Consider the following 22,703-nt stretch of genomic DNA (forward strand, 5'->3'; position numbering starts at 1 on the left):
CCACCACAAGAGGAACTTCCCGGTGGCCAAACATTTTAACTACAATTCTCCACTTGTGCAATGATAAGGACACCCTAGGTGGAGGAGCAACATCTTACATTCTGTCTTGGAAGCCTCCAGTCTGATAGCACGAATATCAATTTCTCCTTCTGGTAAAATAAAATTCTCACCCCCGCCCCTCCATTTTCCACTTTGACCTCTACCTCTTCTCACTTGCATATCACTTCCCCCCCCTTCCTTTCTCCTCTGCTCTACGTACCTCTCCAGCCCTTGACTATCCTCGCCCTCCTGACTTCACCTATCACCTTCTATCTAGCCTCCTTCCCCTCCCCTCACCTTTTTGTTTTGGCATCTTCCTTCTCAGCCAGAAATGTCAACTAGTTATTCATTTCCATAGATACTGCCTGACCTGCTGAGTTCTTCCAGCATTTTGTGTGTGTTGCTTTGGATTTCCAACATCTGCAGACTTTCTTGTGTTTATAACTAAAAACCTTTTAATGTTCCTGCTGCAGTTGCATAATCACAAGCTTAAAAGAGACAAACTAAGAAAAGGGAATAGCAATTTTACAGAAGATAGGAAGGGAAGAGGTATAGTTGAGATAACCATGGGAATCAATGGGTTTCTAAAAGATGTTGGTTGACAGTTTGTCTCCAGGGATGGAAACGGAGATCAAGACAGGGTGGGGGAGGTGTCAGAGATGGACAAAGTGAATTTAAGGGTAGGGTGGAAATTAGAGGCAAACTTGATAAAAATTGACGAGCTCAGCATGGGCACATGATGCAGTGCAGATGCCGTTGCCAATGTAGCGGAAGAAGAGTTGTGGAGCATAAGAAGGGAAGGCTTCAAACATAGACTGTTCTATGTAGCCGACAAAAAGGCAGGTATAGCTGGGGCCCATGCAAATGCCCGTGGCTACTCCTTGAGTTTGGAGAAAGTGGGAGAAGCCAAAGGAAAAATTGTTGCGGGTGAAGACCAGTTCTGCTAGACAGAGGAGGGTGGTGGTGGAGGGGAATTGGCTGGTTCTTTGAAGCTGCTACTTTGATGGTTTATTTGCTTATACCTTACAGTGAGTGGCAAAAGAACAATGTTTTCTATGTGTTAACATTTTGCAGCCACTAACCCCTCTCCCAAAGTTTAATGTGGGGTTTTAAGGGCTAACTTGCTGTCATCATCTACCAGCCAGAGCATGACAAGCTCTGCAAGGGGGATCAGTGTGTAAGAGTGGTCCTAGCAAACTTTCCTTTGTCGGATTCAGGAATTTGCATTAAAAGGTTTAATATAAACTAGGAAGAATGAATTAGAATATTTCAATTTGTGTTAAAATCACATGAGAGGAATGAAAGATGAGGCTGCAAAATCAGAAACAAAATTATATTGCTCTTTAAATTTCCAGCAATATTAAGTTCTAATTAATGTTGGAACAATATTGAAATAATATCTAATTAATAAACAGAGTGGCAGATGCATGGAATGCACTGCCGGGGGTGAAGGTGGAGGCAGATACTTTAGAAACATTTAAGAGACTCTTTGATAGGCACATGGATGAAAAGAAAATAGAGAGCTATGTGGGAGGGAAGCAGTACATTGAACTTGGAGTAGGTTAAAAGATCAGCACAACATCATGGGCCGAATGGCCTGTACTTTTCAATGTTCTAATGGAATGAGTTTTTGTATTTGGATAAAAAAAGGAAAATGCTGATTCGGCAGAATTTGAGTTGCACAGAAAGTTATGGGTGTTATGGATTAGATAGGGAATGTCTCTGATATGATGAGGCCAGGATTGTTAGGATAATTGTGGATTTTTACTTTTAATGAGAGAAGTGTGAGAGAGGTGAAAATGAGTATGTAAAGCAGTGAAATGCAAATGTGAGCTGTTGTTGAACCCCAAACCAAAGGAGGAATGCTGAAAATGCCAGCACATCTGGTAGTATGGGGAGAAGCAGTTAATGTTACAAGGTCCCTGCACTGATTTTGTTCATTTACAGTCAATCAAAAGAACACTGCTTTGTAAAATTCCTTCGTCAATAACTATTGGGTACCAATACAGTTTTATAGAACTGTAGTGTTTTGGTAGTGTTCTAATTTGCTACTCAGTTAAAATTAGTTTGTGTTTTTATACCTTTTTCAGTATTTCCCTGAAACTTTGGCTAATTAGGGCAGCTGATTAATTAGGCCAAAATTTTCTCATCCAAATGTATCTCAGTTAACCGGCATCCACTGTATTGAGACCAATGTCCAAACAGATGAGGGGCTGTTTCTTTTTCCAAGGAGATTGACTTGTTGGAACTGTGCAGGAGCTACAGACAGGTCAGAAAAGAAAGTAGAGAATTAGTGGCAAGCAAATGGAAACTATGGACTGAATGGAAGTGCTGAGCAATGAGGTTACTCAGTCTCGCCTCAATTGTTTATCCCAGCGGTTTCAAGTTTGTTGTGCTAGTGATTGTGCCACTTAAGAATTTAATTAACCTTAATAAATTGGTCATAATGTTCCTCTAGCCTATTCAATGAAGAATTGGTGAGGAGTTAAGTAATCTATTTTGAATGTGTCATTGAGATACTAATATAGCCAAGCTTATGGAGAAGATTTCTAATTTTCAGAAATTGGCAAGTTGGCAATCTGCAATTAGCAACTACTCAAGTAGGCACCAGAAGTTGCTCTCCAGTTTGTTATGGTATGACTGCTGTAAATTCTCTGCCACATTTGCTTTAAGAAATTATACTTCCAAACAATTAGCTGTGAAACAGTTTGAGACATGCAGAGGAAGCAAGTTGTTTATTATATTTTTCAGCTCCCAGTCATATTGTGAATCAGCATATTGCTTTGTGTTTCTTTAGTCAATATTCTCCAAATACAAATGTTACACACTATATTTGTCTCAGGAAGTGACTATTTATTTAGCATATTGTGTATGTGGCAGGTACATGCATTTAGTTCCACACCTCTGCTATGCTTTGATAAATTTCAAGGTCCTGATCAACTAATTCATCTTTGCAAACACGAGGAAATCTGCAGATGCAGGAATTTCAAGCAACACACACAAAAAATGCTGGTGAACGCAGCAGGCCAGGCAGCATCTATAGGAAGAGGTACAGTTGACGTTTCGGGCCGAGACCCTTCGTCAGGACTAACTGAAAGAAGAGATAGTAAGAGATTTGAAAGTATTACTATCTCTTCTTTCAGTTAGTCCTGATGAAGGGTCTCAGCCCGAAACGTCGACTGTACCTCTTCCTATAGATGCTGCCTGGCCTAATTCATCTTTGTATTGTCTCCATTCCACTTCTGAAATTGTGCCATTTAGCTTGTCCATTGTACTGCTCTTTCAAAGTGCTGTAAGTGTTTTTCCTGCTTGTGCTCATCTAGTTTTTAAACCAATATCCTACTGCCCATCTTGCTTTTATAATGTGGATTTGAGGTCAACGTTTAACTCTGGGTCAGATTAGCCTTTGGTAACAGCTGCTTAGTATTGTTGTAAGGGTGAAAATCTAATTAAGTGACTTCTGGGCAGTTGGTCACAGATTTGGGAAGCCTTTGCTCTTTAAAGCTTGTAAACAGGAAAGGGAGTTTGGCGATTAGGAAGTAGTTTGCAAGGATGGAGAATTTTGGAGAAAAGTGACAGATATGTAGGAAAGGGAGCATTATTTGAAGGATATAACCCTCTGAAGAATATTCCTTGTAAACTATGGATTCCCTTGGAGTTGCATCCTGTTACACATCTGACTACATCTTGGATGTTTCAGTCATTTGCTAATGTGTTTATTTTCATGTTGGAGCTCCAGTGAACCACCAGCTTCTAAACTGGCTACCTGTAAATTTCTGTTTTTAGAAGTATATGTTCAAAATCATGTATACCTGAGTGAATTTAATTCTAGTTAAAAATCTTTTTTTTTGAACAGATGATGAACCCTGGGAAAGAGTTAATGCTTACTTGATTCATGACACAGCTGACTGGAAAGATCTCAACCTGAAATTTGTTCTGCAAGTTTATAGAGACTATTATCTAACTAATGATAGCACTTACCTTGAAGATATGTGGTCTGCCTGCCAGGTATGTAGTTTCTTTAAATGAGGTGGTAACACATTGCATTTTATAAAAGAAGAATTCTGTAATTTCTAAATCAGTGACTTTTTTTTTGTATCTAAATCTGTGTGTTAATATCAGTGCTCACTTGTAGCTCAGTAAATTATTTAATCATAGAAGTAGCATATAGGAACTACAATTGAAAGTTTGGAGAAATTTGATCACTTGATAACTGCAGGATGAAAATTGGAATGAATTTTTCTTAGTGATTATAGGAACTTGAATATATCTTATAAAGAGCCCTGTATATGGGTAATTTTTGTATTGTTGCTGATAGCATTAGAAAAATGAAGAAAGCCCAAACTTACCAAATTTTCTTTTTGGATTTTCTGGATCTGTTTTATAGTTTTACAGTTTGAAGAACGTAAACAATTTGTCAATAAACTATTGTAAACTGAGAATGCAATTTGAATGAATAACTGTTGCTTGTAGGCTGTCATGGAGTCCGAACTAAAGTTTGATACTGATGGAGATGGACTTATTGAAAACTCTGGCTATGCAGACCAGACATATGATGGATGGGCTGTAACAGGACCAAGGTAGGAAATCAGTTCATCAATTATTACAATTCATTATTCGATAACTAAAATGTGTGCTTTCCACTTTTACTTTGAAAGACAAAGATCTCTTTACTCAGATCTTTTTCTTCCATTAGTCTACTTGTGCGTGGCTGGGTTAGTTTACACTGTTAGATTTTGGAAATGAATTTCATTCACCAGTATATATTATTATCACAGCATCTGTTTAGCCTGATCATTTTAGGTTTGAATGCAAAATTAAATTTAACTTTAAGCAAATCAGTTCTGCAGGAGCAGGTCAGACCGCATTTCTGTGAAAAAAGGGTTAACATTTAAGATCAATATTTAGTCATCAGCCTTAAATCTTAACCATTGTTTCTCCACACATGCTGCCTGAACTGTTTTGCATTTCCAACGGTATTTTGCTGTTGATGCTCCAGCTATATTGATATGATATCCACTGAATAGTTTTACTTGGCTAGCTCTGCAAGTAAGCATGTCTTATTCTTAATTTTCATGTTGTAGTGCCTACTGTGGAGGTCTCTGGCTGGCATCTGCCTGTGTTATGTGCAAGATGGCTGAGATCCTGAAAAAGGACAGTGACTATGAAAAATACCAGGACATACTAAGAAGAGGAAAGGAAGCATTTGATAGGATACTATGGAATGGTAAGCTTTCACTAGAATTGAGCTATCTGATTTTATCCAGTACTTAAAGTTTATTTTTTAAAATGGTAAATGGTATGAGCATTCTGGCTGGATACCTCTTTGTTTCTCGTCCAAGATATTTGAAAGATGACCGTGTTTGGAGATTGGGAATTTCTCATCAATAAATTGCAGAATAGGTTAATAAAAATATTTAGTTCTGTACTGCATATGTTCTGTGAGGGTATCTCCTTGATTTGTTCTTTGCCGCAGAGGTGTTCATTTGGAACTCTGAATACAGTGCTACAGAATCAGGTTTTCCTTGTTTATCACGTATTAGAGAAGGTATACATATTGAAAATTTTAATGGTTAAATATTTTCTTAGGCATTTTCTTTTCTGTAACTTTTGAAATTTTTGTACGTTTTTATATGCAAGTACTCTGTTTTTCATGTGCGAAAATAATTGGATCTTGAAGCAGCATAATTTAAATCTTGTTGATCAGTTAGGTAATACTTGCCTTATTTCTTAAAAAATGGATCAATAAAAGCCACAAAAAATTAGTGGATCTGTGCTATATTTGCCTGGATATAAATAAAAAGGTGAAAACTTCTTTAATTTTAATTTTTTCCCAGATTTTTTTGGCTCTTAAAATCTTACACCTTCTGTATAATTATGAAATGAAAAGATTTCAGTTCAAACTTTGTTATGCATATAGTGTAATAATTTAGCTGAGGTTCCCAAACTAATGCTGTGGATTTTGCTGAATATGACCTGTAATCCTGAAGGATCTCTTATTGGACAAAGGACTCCTAGACCTCATGAGCCAGGCTCTGTATGGTGTCAAGGCAAAATACAACATAACCAGGGTATGTGGTGGGGCCAGAACACAATATGCCCATAAAACTGCTGGGGAAAATATATTTCACAGACTTGAAAGCTGTACTGCATGCATTACCACCTATCAAACTTAGCATTTTTTTTCTGCTTTGGAATGTTCTAGACTTTCAAATTATTAAAATTGATAAACATTGTTAAAAGCTAATGTTAAGTCATCTAAGAACACAAGACATGTAACTAAAAATATATGATTTTACCCAAGCGTAAATGATTAGAACAAAAAAATTACTCTTGTAGGAATAAAACCACTTTTGAAACAAATCGTGTAGCTGGGCAGGAATTCCCAACCTGGGCTCCATGGACCCCTCTGGTTAATGGTAAGGCTGTATGGCATAAAAAAGGTTGGGAACCCCTGGCAGGTCATGCACGCCTTATTCTGTTGCAGGATCTGAAGGAATGGCATGAATGCTGGGAATTCCCAGCAAGCTTGTGCTGCACGGAATGATTTTTGCGGAATTGGAAGGTGGAGAACTGTTGGGAAATTTCAGGCAGAGTTTGGTCATCAACTTCTGCACATGTGCATTCCAATTTCTAAACTTCCTGTCATTTGGAGTAAATGCTAACAGTTAACTGCTGAACAGTCAGCAACATCCTGTCCTGGGTTGTATAAAATGACAGTCTTTGTGTGATCTCTAACTGAACATGAATTTTTAAAATGTTTTAGGTAAATACTATAATTATGACAGTAGTAAAAAGTGCTACTCAAACAGTGTGATGTCAGACCAGTGTGCTGGGCAGTGGTTTATACGTGCTTGTGGCCTAGGAGACGGTGAATATGAGGTAATAATATTGAACTTAGTAATTTTGAAATTATATAGTATAATCAAAACACTTTTTAAAAGGATGAAAGTAACTAAATGTCTTTGCCATAATACATTTTGGAGTATTTGAGTAATCTGAAGTAATTTAGCATTTAACCACGCAGTCTGTTTCTCATTACCTCAAATATCTCAGAAAAATGTAGGTTTCTGACAATGTAATACCTGTATATGTTTTATACATCTTTTCTTGGTTTCCATTGATTCACTGCTGCAATTTGTTACATTCCGAGTAGTTTTGCTGTACTATCTCCAAATAGAGTAACAGATACCATTCAGTTTGAAGGGTATGCAACTGGAAACTCTTCAGATACTTAAAGATGGTAAGTCAGTTTAATGTAAAGTAAAGAAGCATGTAAGACCATGAGACATAGGAGCAGAATTCGGCTGGTCAGCCCATTGAGTGGGCTCCACCATACCATCATGGCTGATCCCGGACCCACTCAACCCTATGCACCTGCTTTCTCGCCATATCCTTTGATGCTCTGACTATCAGGAAAATATCCCCACGGACTTGACTTCCACCGCAATTTGTGGCAGAGCATTCCACAGATTCACTACTCTCTGGCTAAAAAAAATCCTCCTTTTCTCTGTTGTAAAAGGTCGCCCCTCAATATTGAGGCCATGCCCTCTAGTTCTGGATACCCCCACCATAGGAAACATCATCTCCACATCCACCCTTTCTAGTCCTTTCAACATTCAGTAGGTTTCAATGAGATCCCCTTGTATTCTTCTAAATTCCAGTGAGTACAGGCCCAAAGCTGCCAAAAGCTCCTCATGTGTTAACCTCTTCATTCCCGGAATAATGCTCTGAACCTCCTCTGGGCTTCCTCCAATGTCAACACATCCTTTCTGCGATATGGGGCCCAACATTGTTGACGTTTCTCCAAGTGTAGTCTGACCAGAGTCTTATAAAGGCTCAGCATTATCTCCTTGCTTTTATATTATATTCCCCTTGAAATAAATGCCAACTTTGCATTTGCCTTCTTTACTGCAGACTCAATCTGTAAATTAACCTTCTGGGAGTCTTGCACAAGGACTACTAAGTCCCTCTGCACCTCCAATGTCTGATCCTTCTCTGCGTTTAGATAACAGTCCACACTATTGTTCCTTTTAGCAAAATGCATTATCATACATTTCCCAACTCTGCATTCCATCTGCCACTTTTTACCCATTCTACAGTTTGCCTGAGTCCTGCTGCAATCACGTTGCTTCATCGGTGCTACCTACCCCTCCACCTATCTTCGTATCATCCACAAACTTTGCCACAAAGCCATCAATTCCATTATCTAAATCACTGACAAACAATTTGGAAAGTAGCAGTCCCAATACTGATCCCTGAGGAACACCACTAGTCCCTGGCCATCAACTAGAAAAGGCCCCCTTTATTCCCATTCACTGCCTCCTGGCTGTCAGTCATTCCTCTCTCCATGCCAGTATCTTTCCTGTAATGCCACAGGATTTTATCTTGTTAAGCAGACTAAGATGTACTTGTGTATGACATAATCTGACTGGATGGCACACAACAAAAATGCTTTTCACTGTATCTAGATACATGTGACTAATACTCCAATAAGAAATTACTCGGTAAGGATCTCTGCACTTCTGTTATCTTCATTGTTTTAATTTACCTAATTTTGTACTTTGTCAAATATTTGTAAAAAGCCAAAAAACTATGGCTCATTACAAATTCCTGTTTGTAAAATGGGGTTTGCATTGTTTACTAGTTAAAGCTAAATTGGATGCTTAAATTAGCCAGGCAACACTTTTTGTGGATGTCATGATTGAAAATATGAATTTGCTTCTTGTTTATTTATTTATTGAGATACAGCATGGAATAAGCCCTTCCAGCCCTTCAGTGCCCTGATTTAATCCTAACCCCATCACAGGTCAATTTATAATGACCAATTAACCTACTGACTGGTACATCTTCGGACTGTGAGGGGGAATGGGAGCACCTGGAGAAAATTAGCGTGGTCATGGGGAGAACTTACAGACAGCAGTGGGAATTGATCTTGGGTCGCTGGTACTGTCAATATTGTGCTAACCACTACACTACTGTTGTGGTTTGAACTAAAGGCTGATTATACAGTTGTTCAGAATATTCTCTTTGACTTTGTCATTCCAGAGCGAAGCTTGTACAATAGTAAAGACGTTTAGTTTCTCTGTTCATCTTAATGTTAATTTGTTAGAGGTGCAGCTGTCAGTTCTGTTTAGTTAGACCATGGCTGATCTTTATCTGTTTTAGTTCTATAACAAACTGTACTTAGTTGAACTTGTTCATCTTTTTATTTAAGTTTACACTTTTGTTCTGGATTCTGCCAGCAATGCGTTTCCAGTACCCCACTATCTCATTGAGACTTCAGCCCTTGCTACTGTACATGTCCACTTCAGAGGCAGCATATAAGCATTTGGACTGGTGAAACTTAAAAAGGAATTGTGGTAAGATGAGAGGAGATCTAATTCTGAATCCTCCTAACACACATTTCATTCTTTTTCATGGGATTCTAGCTATTCCACCCAATGCAGGGCAGTGAGACCTATCAAGTTGTGACAGTATATTTTGGACATAATATTGTAACCTCTGGTCAAGCTTTCACCAAGGGCAAATATACTTAGCCCTCCAGGCCCTACACTTACTTAGAAACGTTAACAGCTTTTGTGATATGTATAATTCATCCCACTATACTGAAAATGTGGCTAAAGTACATGAAGCTAACATACCAATAACATATAGATAGTGAGTACAGATGAAGAATTGCCAGAATTTGGGATTATACCTGTTAGCTAAGCCTGTGTAACAGACAGGATGCACTTTTGCATGAGTAAGGCATTCCATGGAGTACATTTCTCTGAAAGTTTTTTTTATTGGAATAATTGTCTTAAAAAAATCAACTTTGTTCCCATCCCAGGAATTTGAAGAAACCAACCTGCTTCAGAATATTTTATGACCTATTTATTGAGACAAAAGTCTACAGCCTGAAAAATGGCTGGTTAATTAAATGGAAAGAGCCACCATTGAGCTGATTTCTTATTTCTTCCACAACCTTGATTGATTCTTCATTTTTTTTTCAAATCCAACCTGCTTTAAGGTTGAAGTATTTATTGTTTTCCTCTTGTTTGGATGATACCATCAAATTTTCGATTGGGTAGAGATTTAAATCAACAAAGTTGTTGGCCTGTATTTCTGAATGCTATCGATTGATGCATTGACTTGTTGACTAATGAATGCTTTTAAATCTCTAGTCACTGCCAAAATGCTCCTGAAGTGTCCCGTTCAATGTTTAGCTGATGAAATCAGCCAGTGAGAAGTGAAATACGAATATGTGCACTAAATTCCTAGTTGCTTCAGTTTCAGTTATAGATCTGGGCAGGTTAAGAGCAAAAATGAGAATCTGGAAGTTATGCACTTGACCTGTTTTATTTCTGTCAAGGGTGGGGTGTCTAAAATTTATTATCTTGTCTGCTTTGTTGGTCAGGATCTGTTGTAGAGAGGAATAATGGTTTACTATTGTGCCTTATATACCGTGTCATTAAATATTACATTTACAGGTATTTCCAAAATCTCAAATACTATGTGCATTGAAGACGATTTTTGATTTAAATGTAATGAGTTTTGCCAAAGGATCCATGGGAGCAGTAAATGGAATGAGGCCAGATGGTACAATAGATACATCCAGTGTCCAGTCAGATGAGGTTTGGACTGGGGTTGTCTATGGATTGGCAGCTACTATGATACAAGAGGTGAGTTGTTCAAACTTTAAGTTATGCACATTATTCCTGTAAAATGTTTATAGTGAGTGAATTTTTGACTAACATAATTGAACAGCAAGAATCAGCAGGTTCTGGAGATCTAAAATAATGGATAGTATTGGAAATGTTCAGCAGGTCTTGAAGCATCTGTGAAAGAAACAGGTAATATTATAAATAGCCTGAAAATTAAACCTGGTTCATCAAGAGCACAGATTTATTTTCATTTTTAAAATTATCATTGAACAATGTTTTTATCATTGAAATTGAAATTCCTGCAGTATGTTTGGAAGTACAAAGAAGCACTTAAAGATTCAAAGTTTCATTTATTATCAAAGTGTACAACTCTGCAATTCTTCTTCTCTACAAAGCCAAAAAAAGAGAATGATGATGTCCAGAGCTTTTTTTCCCTTTGTTATTGTATATTAATCTTCGAAATTTTTTCTTGGAAATTGTAGGGACTCGTTGATGAAGGTTTCAAGACTGCAGAAGGTGCTTACAGGACAGTATGGGAACGGCTTGGCATGTCTTTTCAGACTCCAGAAGCGTACTGTGAAAAGAACATTTATCGTTCGCTGGCATATATGAGACCTTTGAGCATTTGGAGCATGCAATTGGCACTAGACAAAATGCATAATCAAATCAACTGACTCCTTGGTTAGCTTCTGATGATTCTGGTTATTTTGCGGTCATTCCTCATTTTATTGTTTTGCTTTGTTTATTGAGTAATATACTACTGTACCTCCAACATAATTACCACTATTATATTGCTTTATGAAGTGTTAATAATCTATTTAAAGGTAAATGGATACCATTTGGTTACTTAATTCTAAGGACATTTAGGAGTAAAAATTTATTGAGACCACTTGATTGCCTGACTTTCAATTTTATCAAATATCTTTAAAAGTACCAACACATTGCTGAGCTTGCATACTGAAGTATTGGCATATGTAGTAAACAAGTGCAGCTGAGCTATAATTGTAATGTAGAGTAACAGACAAGTTAAAATATTCAAAACCAAAGAACATCCTCAAATTTACTGTGGCTCTTGATATTTAGCCTTTCAATCAGCTCTGATAATTGTAAAACCAGGTGCTAATTTTAATTGTAATAATTTGGGCATTGAACAACTATTGTAGAATGGCAGGTTAATATTTCTGTTCAGGTTGCTTTCAGGTGTAAAGTGTCAATGATAATGGTGATGATCATCTTTACATATTTTACTATATTTCATTTCTGGAAGGCTTTGCTTTGAGCTTCATCAAAATTGAAATATGTAATAACTGAATATGGAAGGACTGGAACAGCTTTTTTGCACATTTATTTATACAATCAAAGTAGGTTTAAATGTCTAAATGGTTGTGAATATGTTAATTTGAAATACTTCTCGGCAAATTTTCCTGGTGTAACTGAAGTTTGAAATAAGGCATTTTTAATTTTAGAAATACCTTTTGTGTACATGACAGATTTTTAACATCAAAATGAATACCTCTCTGATTTAAATCTGCAAAGAATAAATTTATTTGTACATTTTGATTGTTTATATATGAATTGTTTTATAGGATTTTTATTGACTTAAATTTAAAGTAGTTGTTTATGTAATTCAGAATGAATTTGTTGGACCAGCCATTTACTGATTATTGGTTGTTTAGCATTTATTTTCTCATTATATAAAAATAGTTAAATCAACTTTGTGTAATAAATTGTAAGAATACCTTACACTATATTCTGCAGATGCTGGAAATTTAGAAAAAGACATAAAATGCTGGAGGAACTCAGACAACATCTGTGGAAATGAGTTAACAGTCAACGCTTCGGGCCGAGACCCTGAATCAGGAATCAAGATTATCTAATTTCATGGGTTTCAGTGCTAATCAGTGATCGTTTTGAGAAAGAAAGAGGGATTAGTTGTCTGATTATTATCCCAGCTTTTGGTTTTTGGAAATGATTTTAAAATTTAATGCCCTGGTAAATATTTCAGTAAGGTAGATTTAAAAGTATCGCTATATTCCTGATTTGTTTTTGTTCATTTTCATTGCAATTGGGTCTACTTATTCTGTCATTTTATATTCTAAGTGACCCATTTCTCTTTGCCTCTTTCTTTCCAATCAGATCTATTATTACTGTAGGACTTGATATAATCTGACATGTCTTTGCACTGGCCAAAGAAAATAGAAGTGTACGTTAAACATTTTTCAATGATGATGCCCAGGGGCAATGATATATAAAATGGATCTTTATTAAAATTGCTTCAATCATCTTCCAAACTGTTCTTTTTATTCTTCCTTTATGACTATTAGTGGTAAAAGTTGTATTTATAGTGCTGTCTTTAGATTCTTTGGGAGGTGGAGATTAGCCATCTCCTACAAATAATGCAGATAGTAGACATCTGGTTAATTTGCAATTGCCCTGTGACTACTATCTGCCAAAGGGAAAAAAATGAAAATGTTTTAATAATGTAAAAAGTGTGGAGATTAACGAAATAGCTGTGGTTCCTTATTTGTAACAGTCCTCTATTCCTTCTGAGGGTTGGGAGGGTTGTGAAGGCATAGATACAATGATTAAAGAATACAATTTGATTTTTCAGTCTTTTTAGACATTTGAACAATTCTGTTGGATAAAATCCCATCTGTATCTTGACTCCAATTGACTTGTTTCTAACCTTTTATCAAATGAAATATTAGCAGAGAAGGAAGCTATGTGTCTCATTGTCCAATCCTGCTGAAAACGAGTTGTTTTGACTACCACTTTCCAGCTATAAATTTTTATTGTACCTTATGTTTGATAAACCACCATCTTTTCTTTTGGGAATTCCAGACTTACTCCACTCTTTTGATTTCTTTCTCCCCATCAAATTCCCCTCACTTTATTCAACTAACATAAACATGTGGCCCTTAGTTTTTGACCTTTGGTTCTGAGAGGCAACACAATAAGATTTATTATCACTGATTTGTATGACATAAAACTTGTTTTGCAGCAGTAGTAGTCGAGTGCAAAGGTAAATCCTAATTCTTATTTGGATTTCATGGTTAAACCTTTCATTGACTTCTTTGTTCAAAATAACACCATTTACCCAAACTTTCTCTGCAACTAACCTTCAGACCAAATAAGAGGATGATTAACTTCCCAAAATGCACGGTAGCTGTACTATTTGTATGTCTCTTCTCCCGGTGGGGGGGGGGGGGGGGAGAAGATGACAGTTCTGATTTGATGGAGATGGACGTGAGAGCACAGAGGAACATCTGGAAAACTTCTGAAACGTCCGCTTCACTGCCGCTGCTACGGTCTGGTAACCAGAATCTCCGGTTCTGAAGGCTCTGAAATCCTCGGCTTTGCGTGTTTCAGCAACTGGGGAGGGGTCAAAGGCACTCGGCAGAGGATGGCACTCGGGAGGCTGGTCGGAAGCTCGAAGTTTTCGGACGGATGGACTCAGTCAGCTGGGGTCGGGTGCTTCCAAGTTATCGGCAAGTTGACGCTGCCTGGAGGTTTATGGCAGGGAATTTCTCCCATTTGCCACCTGCTATCGGGAACTCGGGAGTCGATCGACTTGGGACTTTGAGACTTTTTTTACTGTGCCCGTGGTCTGTTCTTTATCAAATTATGATATTGCTTTGCACTGCTGTAACTACAGTTCGTATATATTATAATCATATGGTTCTGTCAGTGTTAGTCTTTGGTCTGTACTGTTTTCTGTGATATCACTCCGGAAAAACATTGTTGCATTTCTAAATGGCAATAAAAGAGGACTGAGTGTTCTCATAATCTAACACTCTGGTTAAGATATTTATTGCTAAGCTGTAGGTATTTCATTTTAGCAGTTCTGTAAAAGCAGTGTGTTCTGCTTTTAGGATATTTTCGTTTCGGCTAAAAGATAAGGAGCTATGATGTTCAACTTAGGGATGTTGTGTCAGCCAATCAGGATGGTGGAATCGAGAGAAAATTCGAGAGCAGGGTGGAGAGAGATTTGTAATAGACTGTGTAGGTTTACATGTCTTTTTGGCGTGAGCTGTGGAGAAGTCGGGAGGGAAGATAGCTGTGGATGCTATGGGAAGGAGCATCCCTGGATCATGAAATGCTTTGTGCAGATGAATAGTTCCAAGGAGGAAGGGCCAATATTCCTGAGAGTGTGCTCGTTTGTTCAAGATGAATTTCGAGTGAAGTTTGGGATGTGTGTGCTCTCAGGCAGACCATGGGTCCAGTGTGCGAGTTAAAGACAACTCCAGTATGAGCTCCAACTTTATGTGCACAATTGAACTGCGTCAGACTGTAATGAGCCCTTTTTCCCCTTTTATTTTTCCTACTAACTTCCATAAAGCTGAAATATGTAAATGTACTTTCTTTTTGATTTTATGCAGTGTATAATTTGCTATTTCTTGCTGACCGACAGTTGTATATGAGCAGTATTTACACAGCATTTGTTCAAATCAAGGTTTGTTTAATTGGAACATGGCAATGTTTCTGCTTGGCTGAACTCCAAATTGACCTTAGACGTATATTGTTTATGAAAGGCAACATTCTCACTGCTAGAGTCCCATGGCTGTTAGCAGAGCTGGCTAACAGGCCAAGTTTGCATACAGGCCCGACAAGGGGGCTGCATTTGTGGGGGCTCATCCGGAATTCACTGCATGCTGTGGAATTGCTGTTAAGAAGTGATTAAGCAGTTTGTGTGTTTAAACTAGTGTCAGGGAAAGTGACTAAGGTACTTTATTATGTACACTGCAGGGATTAAAGTTTGGTGTGATTCAAAGAGATTATTCACAAATAATGCAACACACATAAAAGTTGCTGGTGAACGCAGCAGGCCAGGCAGCATCTCTAGGAAGAGGTACAGTTGACTTCTCTAACTTCCATTAATGCTCCACCTCCCCCTCATACCCCATCCATTATTTATTTATTATTATATATTCTTTTTCTCCCTCTGTCCCTCTCACTATACTCCTTGTCCCCTCCCCCTTTCTCCTTAGGCCTCCCGTCCCATGATCCTCTCTTTTGCCAATCAACTGTCCAGCTCTTGGCTCCATCCCTCCCCTTCCTGTCTTCTCCTATCATTTTGGATCAGCCCCTCCCCCTCCCACTTTCAAATCTCTTACTAGCTCTTCTTTCAGTTAGTCCTGACGAAGGGTCTCGGCCTGAAACGTTGACTGTACCTCTTCCTAGAGATGCTGCCTGGCCTGCTGCGTTCACCAGCAACTTTTGTGTGTTGCTTGAAATTCCAGCATCTGCAGATTTCCTCATGTTTGCGTTTTTAGATTCACAAATAATGCTTGTGTTTTGAGCGGGGTGGATGTCCAAATTCCCAATGAACGGGTGTGCAGAGTGCTAAGTTCTGTAAAGGTTTTGAGGACAGTTACACTGGTTGAATGGTGCTTTGACCAATCGGTTGGTAGGGTTGTCATGTTAGTCTGGACTAGCAGTGATGTGACTGAAGTCTCATTGCCTGATAGGTTGGAAGACTCTAGAGAGGAGGGGCCATTGATAGTCCATATTTTTAGAGAAGGGGGGCATGTAGCAGAGGGCGAAGACTTTAAAGATTTGCTGTTCTCATTTCTGTGAAGTGAGGGAAAAGAGTTGTCTGATGTGAAAGATCTAATGGGTCCCTCAGTGGCTGATTTAAATTCTGAGCTGGTTTTGTCTATTACATCACTGGTTGATAGATGCACAAGTGTATCTGCAGAGAGCCAAAGTTATTGTAGGATGGGAGTGTTCTCTGGAGTTAAACTCACACCTGATGGTGAAGGAGAGTGTGAGGTGTGGGATGAATGAATTAGCAGTGCTCAGATAATATGAAAAAAATTAGAGACTGGTACAGAGCTTAAAGGGTCCAGTGGCTGATATAGTGAGGTTCCTAAAGGCAGGAAATCTATTAGCCACGTCAGCTAATTACCTGCAAGCTCCAGAAGATACTTTTGGCACTGTTGAAAGTGCTGCCAATCTGATGATGAAGTTTAGGCACACATTCCAGGAGGAATTAGAGAAGCTGTCTGCCTACTACATTTCCAGGTTGGAGAAACTGCTGCATTGGGGTCATTGAACTGGCTGAGAGAAATTGCTTGAGGATGGAGCAAGTTGTGAAGGGCGCGCTGTCACATGTGTGACTGCTCTATGTATTCAAATGACCCTCCACATGCACTCTCCTCCATCTTTTACTGAGTTACTCAGAGAAGCTAGAGAGGAGAAAAACATGATTGAGAAGTGGGACATTTCCAAAAGCCGAGTAGTGTCTTCAGTGTTAGCCTCTATTTGCTAAAGTGGTCACTGAGATGGGCCTTTTGAGGAATGAGGTGGAAAACCTTCGACCTGAGCTGATTCGATGGATATCTTGCTCTTGTTTCAGCCTAATGACATAAGTCTGTTGGGAACCCTGACCCACCTGTAGGGCTTATGATACAGCTGGCTGCTGCTGAAAAGTGTCTCTTGACTAGCAAGGTGATGGGTATTTTCTGTTACTAATATGGAGAAGATGGACATTTCAAGCGAGACTGTGAGGGATAAGAAAATCTTTGGAAAGTAAGTCAGTGGTTAATCAAACAGAGAAGAAAAGAGGCAAAGTTATGGAGGGACCCAGTGAAGGAACAGGCTGGCATTTCGGAGAGGATACATTCCAATCAGTGTATCAAGGGAAATACCAAAGTGCAAAATACTATTCCTGAAGGTTTAAAGGGGCCAAGCTCTGATGTATCCGTATGGATTGAAGGTGCTTATGCCAAAGCTATACTTGACACAGCTTCTCAAGTTACTTTGCTTTATAGATCTTTTTACAACCGGTATTTGACATATTTACCATTGATGCTACTCAGTGCCCTTGAGATTCGGGGCTTCGTGCTGATGAGTACTCATACGATGGTTACTTGTTAATGAAACTGGAGTTTTCAGAAGCAAATGTTGGAGTAACTGAGACTATTGACACACCAGTGTTGGTCTGTCCGGATCCGGTCGAAAAGGTTGGAGCTTCCATTCTTGTGCAAACAAATACTTCCATTGTGAGAAGGCTCATGGGAGCATGTAAGGTGAGAAATGGAGAAAACATTTTGAAATCTTAGTTCATTCACCCTGTGTTCAGACCTGCTTTTGAGAAGGGGCAAGTTCCTCCTAAGTTGGATGATGTATAAAGAACCAGAATCTACTCTGCGCGTATTAAGGTTATTGCATGAACTTCAATTGGAAGACAAAAACCTGCTTGTAAAGGAAGACACAAAGACCAACGCCCAGCAGGATGAATGGAAGATGAAAAAGAAAAGAATAAATGGAGATACAAAAACAGAGGGTTCATCAGATGATGTTATGGATGAGGAAATTAAGAGGAGAGATCTTAAAGGGAACAATAGAAAGATTAATAAGAGTGAACTAAATACACCTTCCCAAGATCAAGATGCACAAACTAGAAGAAGAAAATGAAAGAAGAAAGGTTGCTAATGCTATCAGAACCACTTCCTGCAGTTTCAGTGTCGACTCCTACGATCACTATGGAGGAGGCCCCAGAACCTGAGATTGTTTCATAGCCACAAGTCTCACCTGCCAGGCACAGTGATCCCCTTTGTCCCACAAGAGTAAGAAATCCTCCACAGTGATTAAATCTTTAGAACCGAATGAGACAATTCAAAATTTGTTATGCTATGAAGGTCTGTATATAGTAGTTTATTATATAATATATTGTGTATATAGTTGGGATGACTTCTGTATTGTGTTGGAGTTTATAGCTAAGCAGGGAGGAGTGTTGTGTGTTTAATATTTGTTATATTTAAGTAATCTTGTATATACAGTGGCATGCAAAAGTTTGGGCACCCCGGTCAAAATTTTTGTTACTGTGAATAGCTAAGCGAGTAAAAGATAACCTGATTTCCAAAAGGCATAAAGTTAGAGATGACACATTTCTTTAATATTTTAAGCAAGATTACTTTTTTTATTTCTATCTTTTACAGTTTCAAAATAACAAACAAGGAAAAGGGCTTGAAGCAGAAGTTTGGGCACCCTGCATGGCAGTACTTAGTAACACCCCCTTTGGCAAGTATCACAGCTTGTAAATGCTTTCTGTAGCCAGCTAAGAGTCTGTCAATTCTTGTTTGGGGTATTTTCACCCATTCTTCCTTACTAAAGGCTTCTAGTTCTGTGAGATTCTTGGGCCGACTTGCATGCACTGCTCTTTTGAGGTATATCCACAGATTTTCGATGATGTTTAGGTCGGGGGACTGTGAGGGCCATGGCAAAACCTTCAGCTTGCGCCTCTTGAGGTAGTCCATTGTGGATTTTGAGGTATGCTTAGGATCATTATCCTGTTGTAGAAGCCATCCTCTTTTCATCTTCAGCTTTTTTACAGACGGTGTGATGTTTGCTTCCAGAATTTGCTAGTATTTAATTGAATTCATTCTTCCCTCTACCAGTGAAACGTTCCCCATGCCACTGGCTGCAAAAAAGCCCAAAGCATGATAGATCCACCCCTGTGCTTAACAGTTGGAGAGGGGTTCTTTTCATGAAATTCTGCACTCTTTTATCTCCAAACATATCTTTGCTCATTGCGGCCAAAATGTTCTATTTCAACTTCATCAGTCCACAGGATTTGTTTCCAAAATGCATCGGGCTTGTTTAGATGTTCCGTTGCAAACTTCTGACACTGAATTTTGTGAAGACGCAGGAAAGGTTTTCTTCTGATCACTCTTCCATGAAGGTCATATTTGTGCAGGTGTCACTGCAGAGTAGAACAGTGCACCACCACTCCAGAGTCTGCTAAATCTTCCTGAAGGTCTTTTGCAATCAAATGGGGGTTTTGATTTGCCTTTCTAGCAATCTTATGAGCAGCTCTGGGTGCCCAAACTTTTGCACGGTGCTCCTTTCCTTCTTTTTTCACTCTAAAATTGTACAAAACAAAAATAATACACTAATCTTGCTTAAAATGTTGAAAAGAATGTGTCATCTTTAACTTTATGACTTTTGGAGATCAGTTCATCTTCTACTCACTTAACTATTCACAGTAACAGAAATTCTGACTGGGGTGCCCAAACCTTTGCATGCCACTGTATAATTGGTTGATTAAGCTTTCCTGTTGATTTAAATAATTTATTATGAGTTGTAAGTATAAATATGTCATCATGCTACCACGTGATACATGTTCACCTCACTTAAAGTAAACTCTAAGTTACACCTGTACTCTTGGATTCTCGTGTCTTTGTTCGAATTACTTTAATGATTTTGAAGACACAAAACATCACATCTATTATCTCTTCCTGGTGCCCCCCTTCCTCTTCTCCAATGTTCCACTTTCCTCTCCTAACAGATTCCTTCTCCTCCATCCCTTTTTCTTTCCCACCCATTTGGCTTCACCAATGTCTTTCTAGCTTGTCTTCTTTCCCCTAGCCACATATTTTTATTCTGGCATTTTCCCCCTTTTTTCCAGTCCTGAAGAAGGGCTCCGTCTGAAACGTTGAATTGTTGTTCATTTTCATACAAACGTAGATTCTGCCTGACCTCTGCCAACATGACTGTCCTTTCAATACAATGGATATTAAGCTCCGAACTATGATCTTCTTTTAGCCACAACTCAGTGATGCCCACAATATCAAACCATCCACTCTGTAACTGCGCTACACGATCATCTGTCTTATTCCGTGTACTGTGTACATTCAAATATAATACCTTCAGTCCTGTGTTCATCACCCTCTTCAATTTTGGCCCCATGTTATGCTTCAACTCACCCCACTAACTGCAATTTTGCCCTAGCATCTGCTTATCCTTCCTCACAGTCTCACTACGCAATGTATTGACTTGTGTACCAACTGCCCATCCTCAGCCCTATCACTCCAGTTCCTATTCCCTTGCCAAATTAGTTTAAATCCTCCCCAACAGCCCTAGCAAACCTGCCCACAAGGATACTGCCCTGCCCCAACTCAGGGCCAGATGTAACCTGTTCTTTTTGTACAGGTCATACCTTCACCAGAAGAGATTCCAATGATCCAGAAATCTGAAACACTGCCCTCTGCACCATTTCCTCAGCCACTCATTTATCTGTATCAACATCCTATTCCTTTCCTGATTAGCTTGTGGTACTAGGAGTGATCCACAGATTGCTGCCTTAAAGGTCCTGCTTTTCAGCTTCTCCTAATTCCCTATACTCACCGTGTAGCACCTCCTCCCCCTTTCTACCAATGCCAGTGATCCCAATGTACTCTGGTTACGCACCCTCCCTCTTGAGAAACTTTTGCAGCCACTCTGGGACATACTGGAACCTATCACCTGGGAGGCAACATACCATCTTGGCATCTCTGTCTGCACCCCCTAACTATTGATTCTCCTATCACTATTTCTCTGCCTGACGTTACCCATCCCTGCTGAACCTCGGAGCTGGCCGCAGTGCTATTGGCCTGGCGGTTGCTGTTGCTGTGCCCTGATAGGTCATCTCCCTGCAGTATCCAAAGGGGTATACTTGTTGCTGAGGGGAATGGCCACAGGGGAACCCTACAATGGCTGCTTTCTCCCCTTACTTTTTTCTTTAGCCTGCACTCTGGTGTGACCACCTCAGTAAAATTCTATGAGGTTTTCAGCTCCAGCTCCAGCTCCAATTCCTTGACCTTGTCAGTCAGAAGCTGAAGATGGGTGCACTTCCCTCACATGCAGTCAGCAGGGAGACCATTAGGTACCCTGCAATCCACCATCTTACGGGAAGAGTATTCTACTGCCCTAACTACCATCCTACCTATACTTATTACATTTCTAATTTTTCAAGCTTAAGTTCTAGCCCGCGCCTGTTCTCACCTGAGCCTGTTGAACCAAAGGCTGACCACTCCAACACTGCACGCCAACAATGGCTGCTCTCCTTACACCTCGCTTCTCCTTATTGGTTCTGCCAAGTGCCTAAGAGATCGTTATGATTGCTACCTGCCAAAAAATTCTGAAAGCCCATGCTCCTGCTGGTCTTGATGAATGTATCCATAGATGCTGCCTGACTTACCGAGTTCCCCTAGTATTTTGTGTGTATTGCTCATGATTTCCAGCATCTGCAGAATCTCGTGTTTATGGAATTGATACTAATAGCGTTTTCAGGACAGGAAACTGGATGGGTGGATTCCAAGAAAATGCTGGAATTTTCAAGGATTTTGGAGAGGGCGGAGACCTTGGAAATAAGATTCCTCCTTCTCCATCTTGACCTTTCCTACCCCCGTGGCTTCTACTATCACCTTCCAGATAGCCTCCTTCCCCTCACCTCATCTTTTTATTCTGACATCTTCCCCCTTCCTTCTCAATCCTGAAGAAGAGTCTCAGCCCGAAACGCCGACTGCTTATTCATTTCCAAAGATTCTGCCTGTCCTGCTGAGTTCCTCCAGCATTTTGTATGTGTTGAATTGGAAATAAGTGGCAAAAACGAAAAATGTGGCGTGAAGCATTTGAAAGTGATACCGGCAGATTTCAAAGAGAGTGATATCTGAAGGGAGAGGGAGCAGCTCAGATAATATACTTTTCTTGTAATCTGTCTCTATTAATTAATAAGCAGGCAGATCGCTCTCCTGACGAAGGGTCTCGGCACGAAACGTCGACTGTACCACTTCCTATAGATGCTGCCTGGCCTGCTTCGTTCACCAGCATTTTTTTCGAGATCGCTGTATATAGTTCGCGTGTCATATTGGCGACCCGTCAATCCTTTGCAAGAAAGGCGGGCTGAAGTGGAATAAAATCTGACCGACTCTCTCAGCCTTTGAAGGGTCTCGGCCCGAAACGTCGACTGTTAACTCTTTTCCATTGTGGCTGATTAGTTCCTCCCGCATTTTGTGTGGGTTGCTCTCTTCCTTGCTGCGGAGAGGTGGATGGAACGAAAAGGAGCGTCAGCTGGGGCAAAGCGTCTGTCTCCTAGGCAACCCCGTAAGACAGCTCCGACCAACAGGGCAGCTCCATCCAGTCACGTGGAGCGTAAGGCGAAGGGCAGCGAGTCATTGGGCCAGAGTTTGGCCGAAAGTACCGCCTCACGCACGTTTCCCCGCATAGCCATTAGCTTAGGTAGCTGTCAGTCTT

At 39.5% G+C, this 22,703-nt stretch overlaps 1 protein-coding gene across 2 annotated transcripts in view; it reads left to right on the forward strand.

Annotated features, from left to right (window-relative positions):
- The window catches only part of gba2 (glucosidase, beta (bile acid) 2), a 60,680-nt gene extending 46,242 nt beyond the window's left edge, over positions 1-14,438 (forward strand). The window contains exons 12-18 of one of the 2 annotated variants that reach the window (XM_063042825.1): positions 3,896-4,047; positions 4,513-4,619; positions 5,124-5,266; positions 6,806-6,921; positions 10,512-10,703; positions 11,168-11,366; positions 12,444-14,438. In XM_063042825.1, coding sequence (XP_062898895.1) covers positions 3,896-4,047; positions 4,513-4,619; positions 5,124-5,266; positions 6,806-6,921; positions 10,512-10,703; positions 11,168-11,359 — 902 coding nt within the window. In that variant the 3' untranslated portion in view covers positions 11,360-11,366; positions 12,444-14,438. Of the gene's footprint in view, positions 1-3,895; positions 4,048-4,512; positions 4,620-5,123; positions 5,267-6,805; positions 6,922-10,511; positions 10,704-11,167 lie in introns of both variants that reach the window. The other variant, XM_063042824.1, reaches the window with a different exon arrangement.
- Positions 14,439-22,703: the final 8,265 nt, after the last annotated feature.

This window comes from Mobula hypostoma, chromosome 3 (genome assembly GCF_963921235.1).
Source record: "Mobula hypostoma chromosome 3, sMobHyp1.1, whole genome shotgun sequence".
NCBI lineage: Eukaryota > Metazoa > Chordata > Chondrichthyes > Myliobatiformes > Myliobatidae > Mobula > Mobula hypostoma.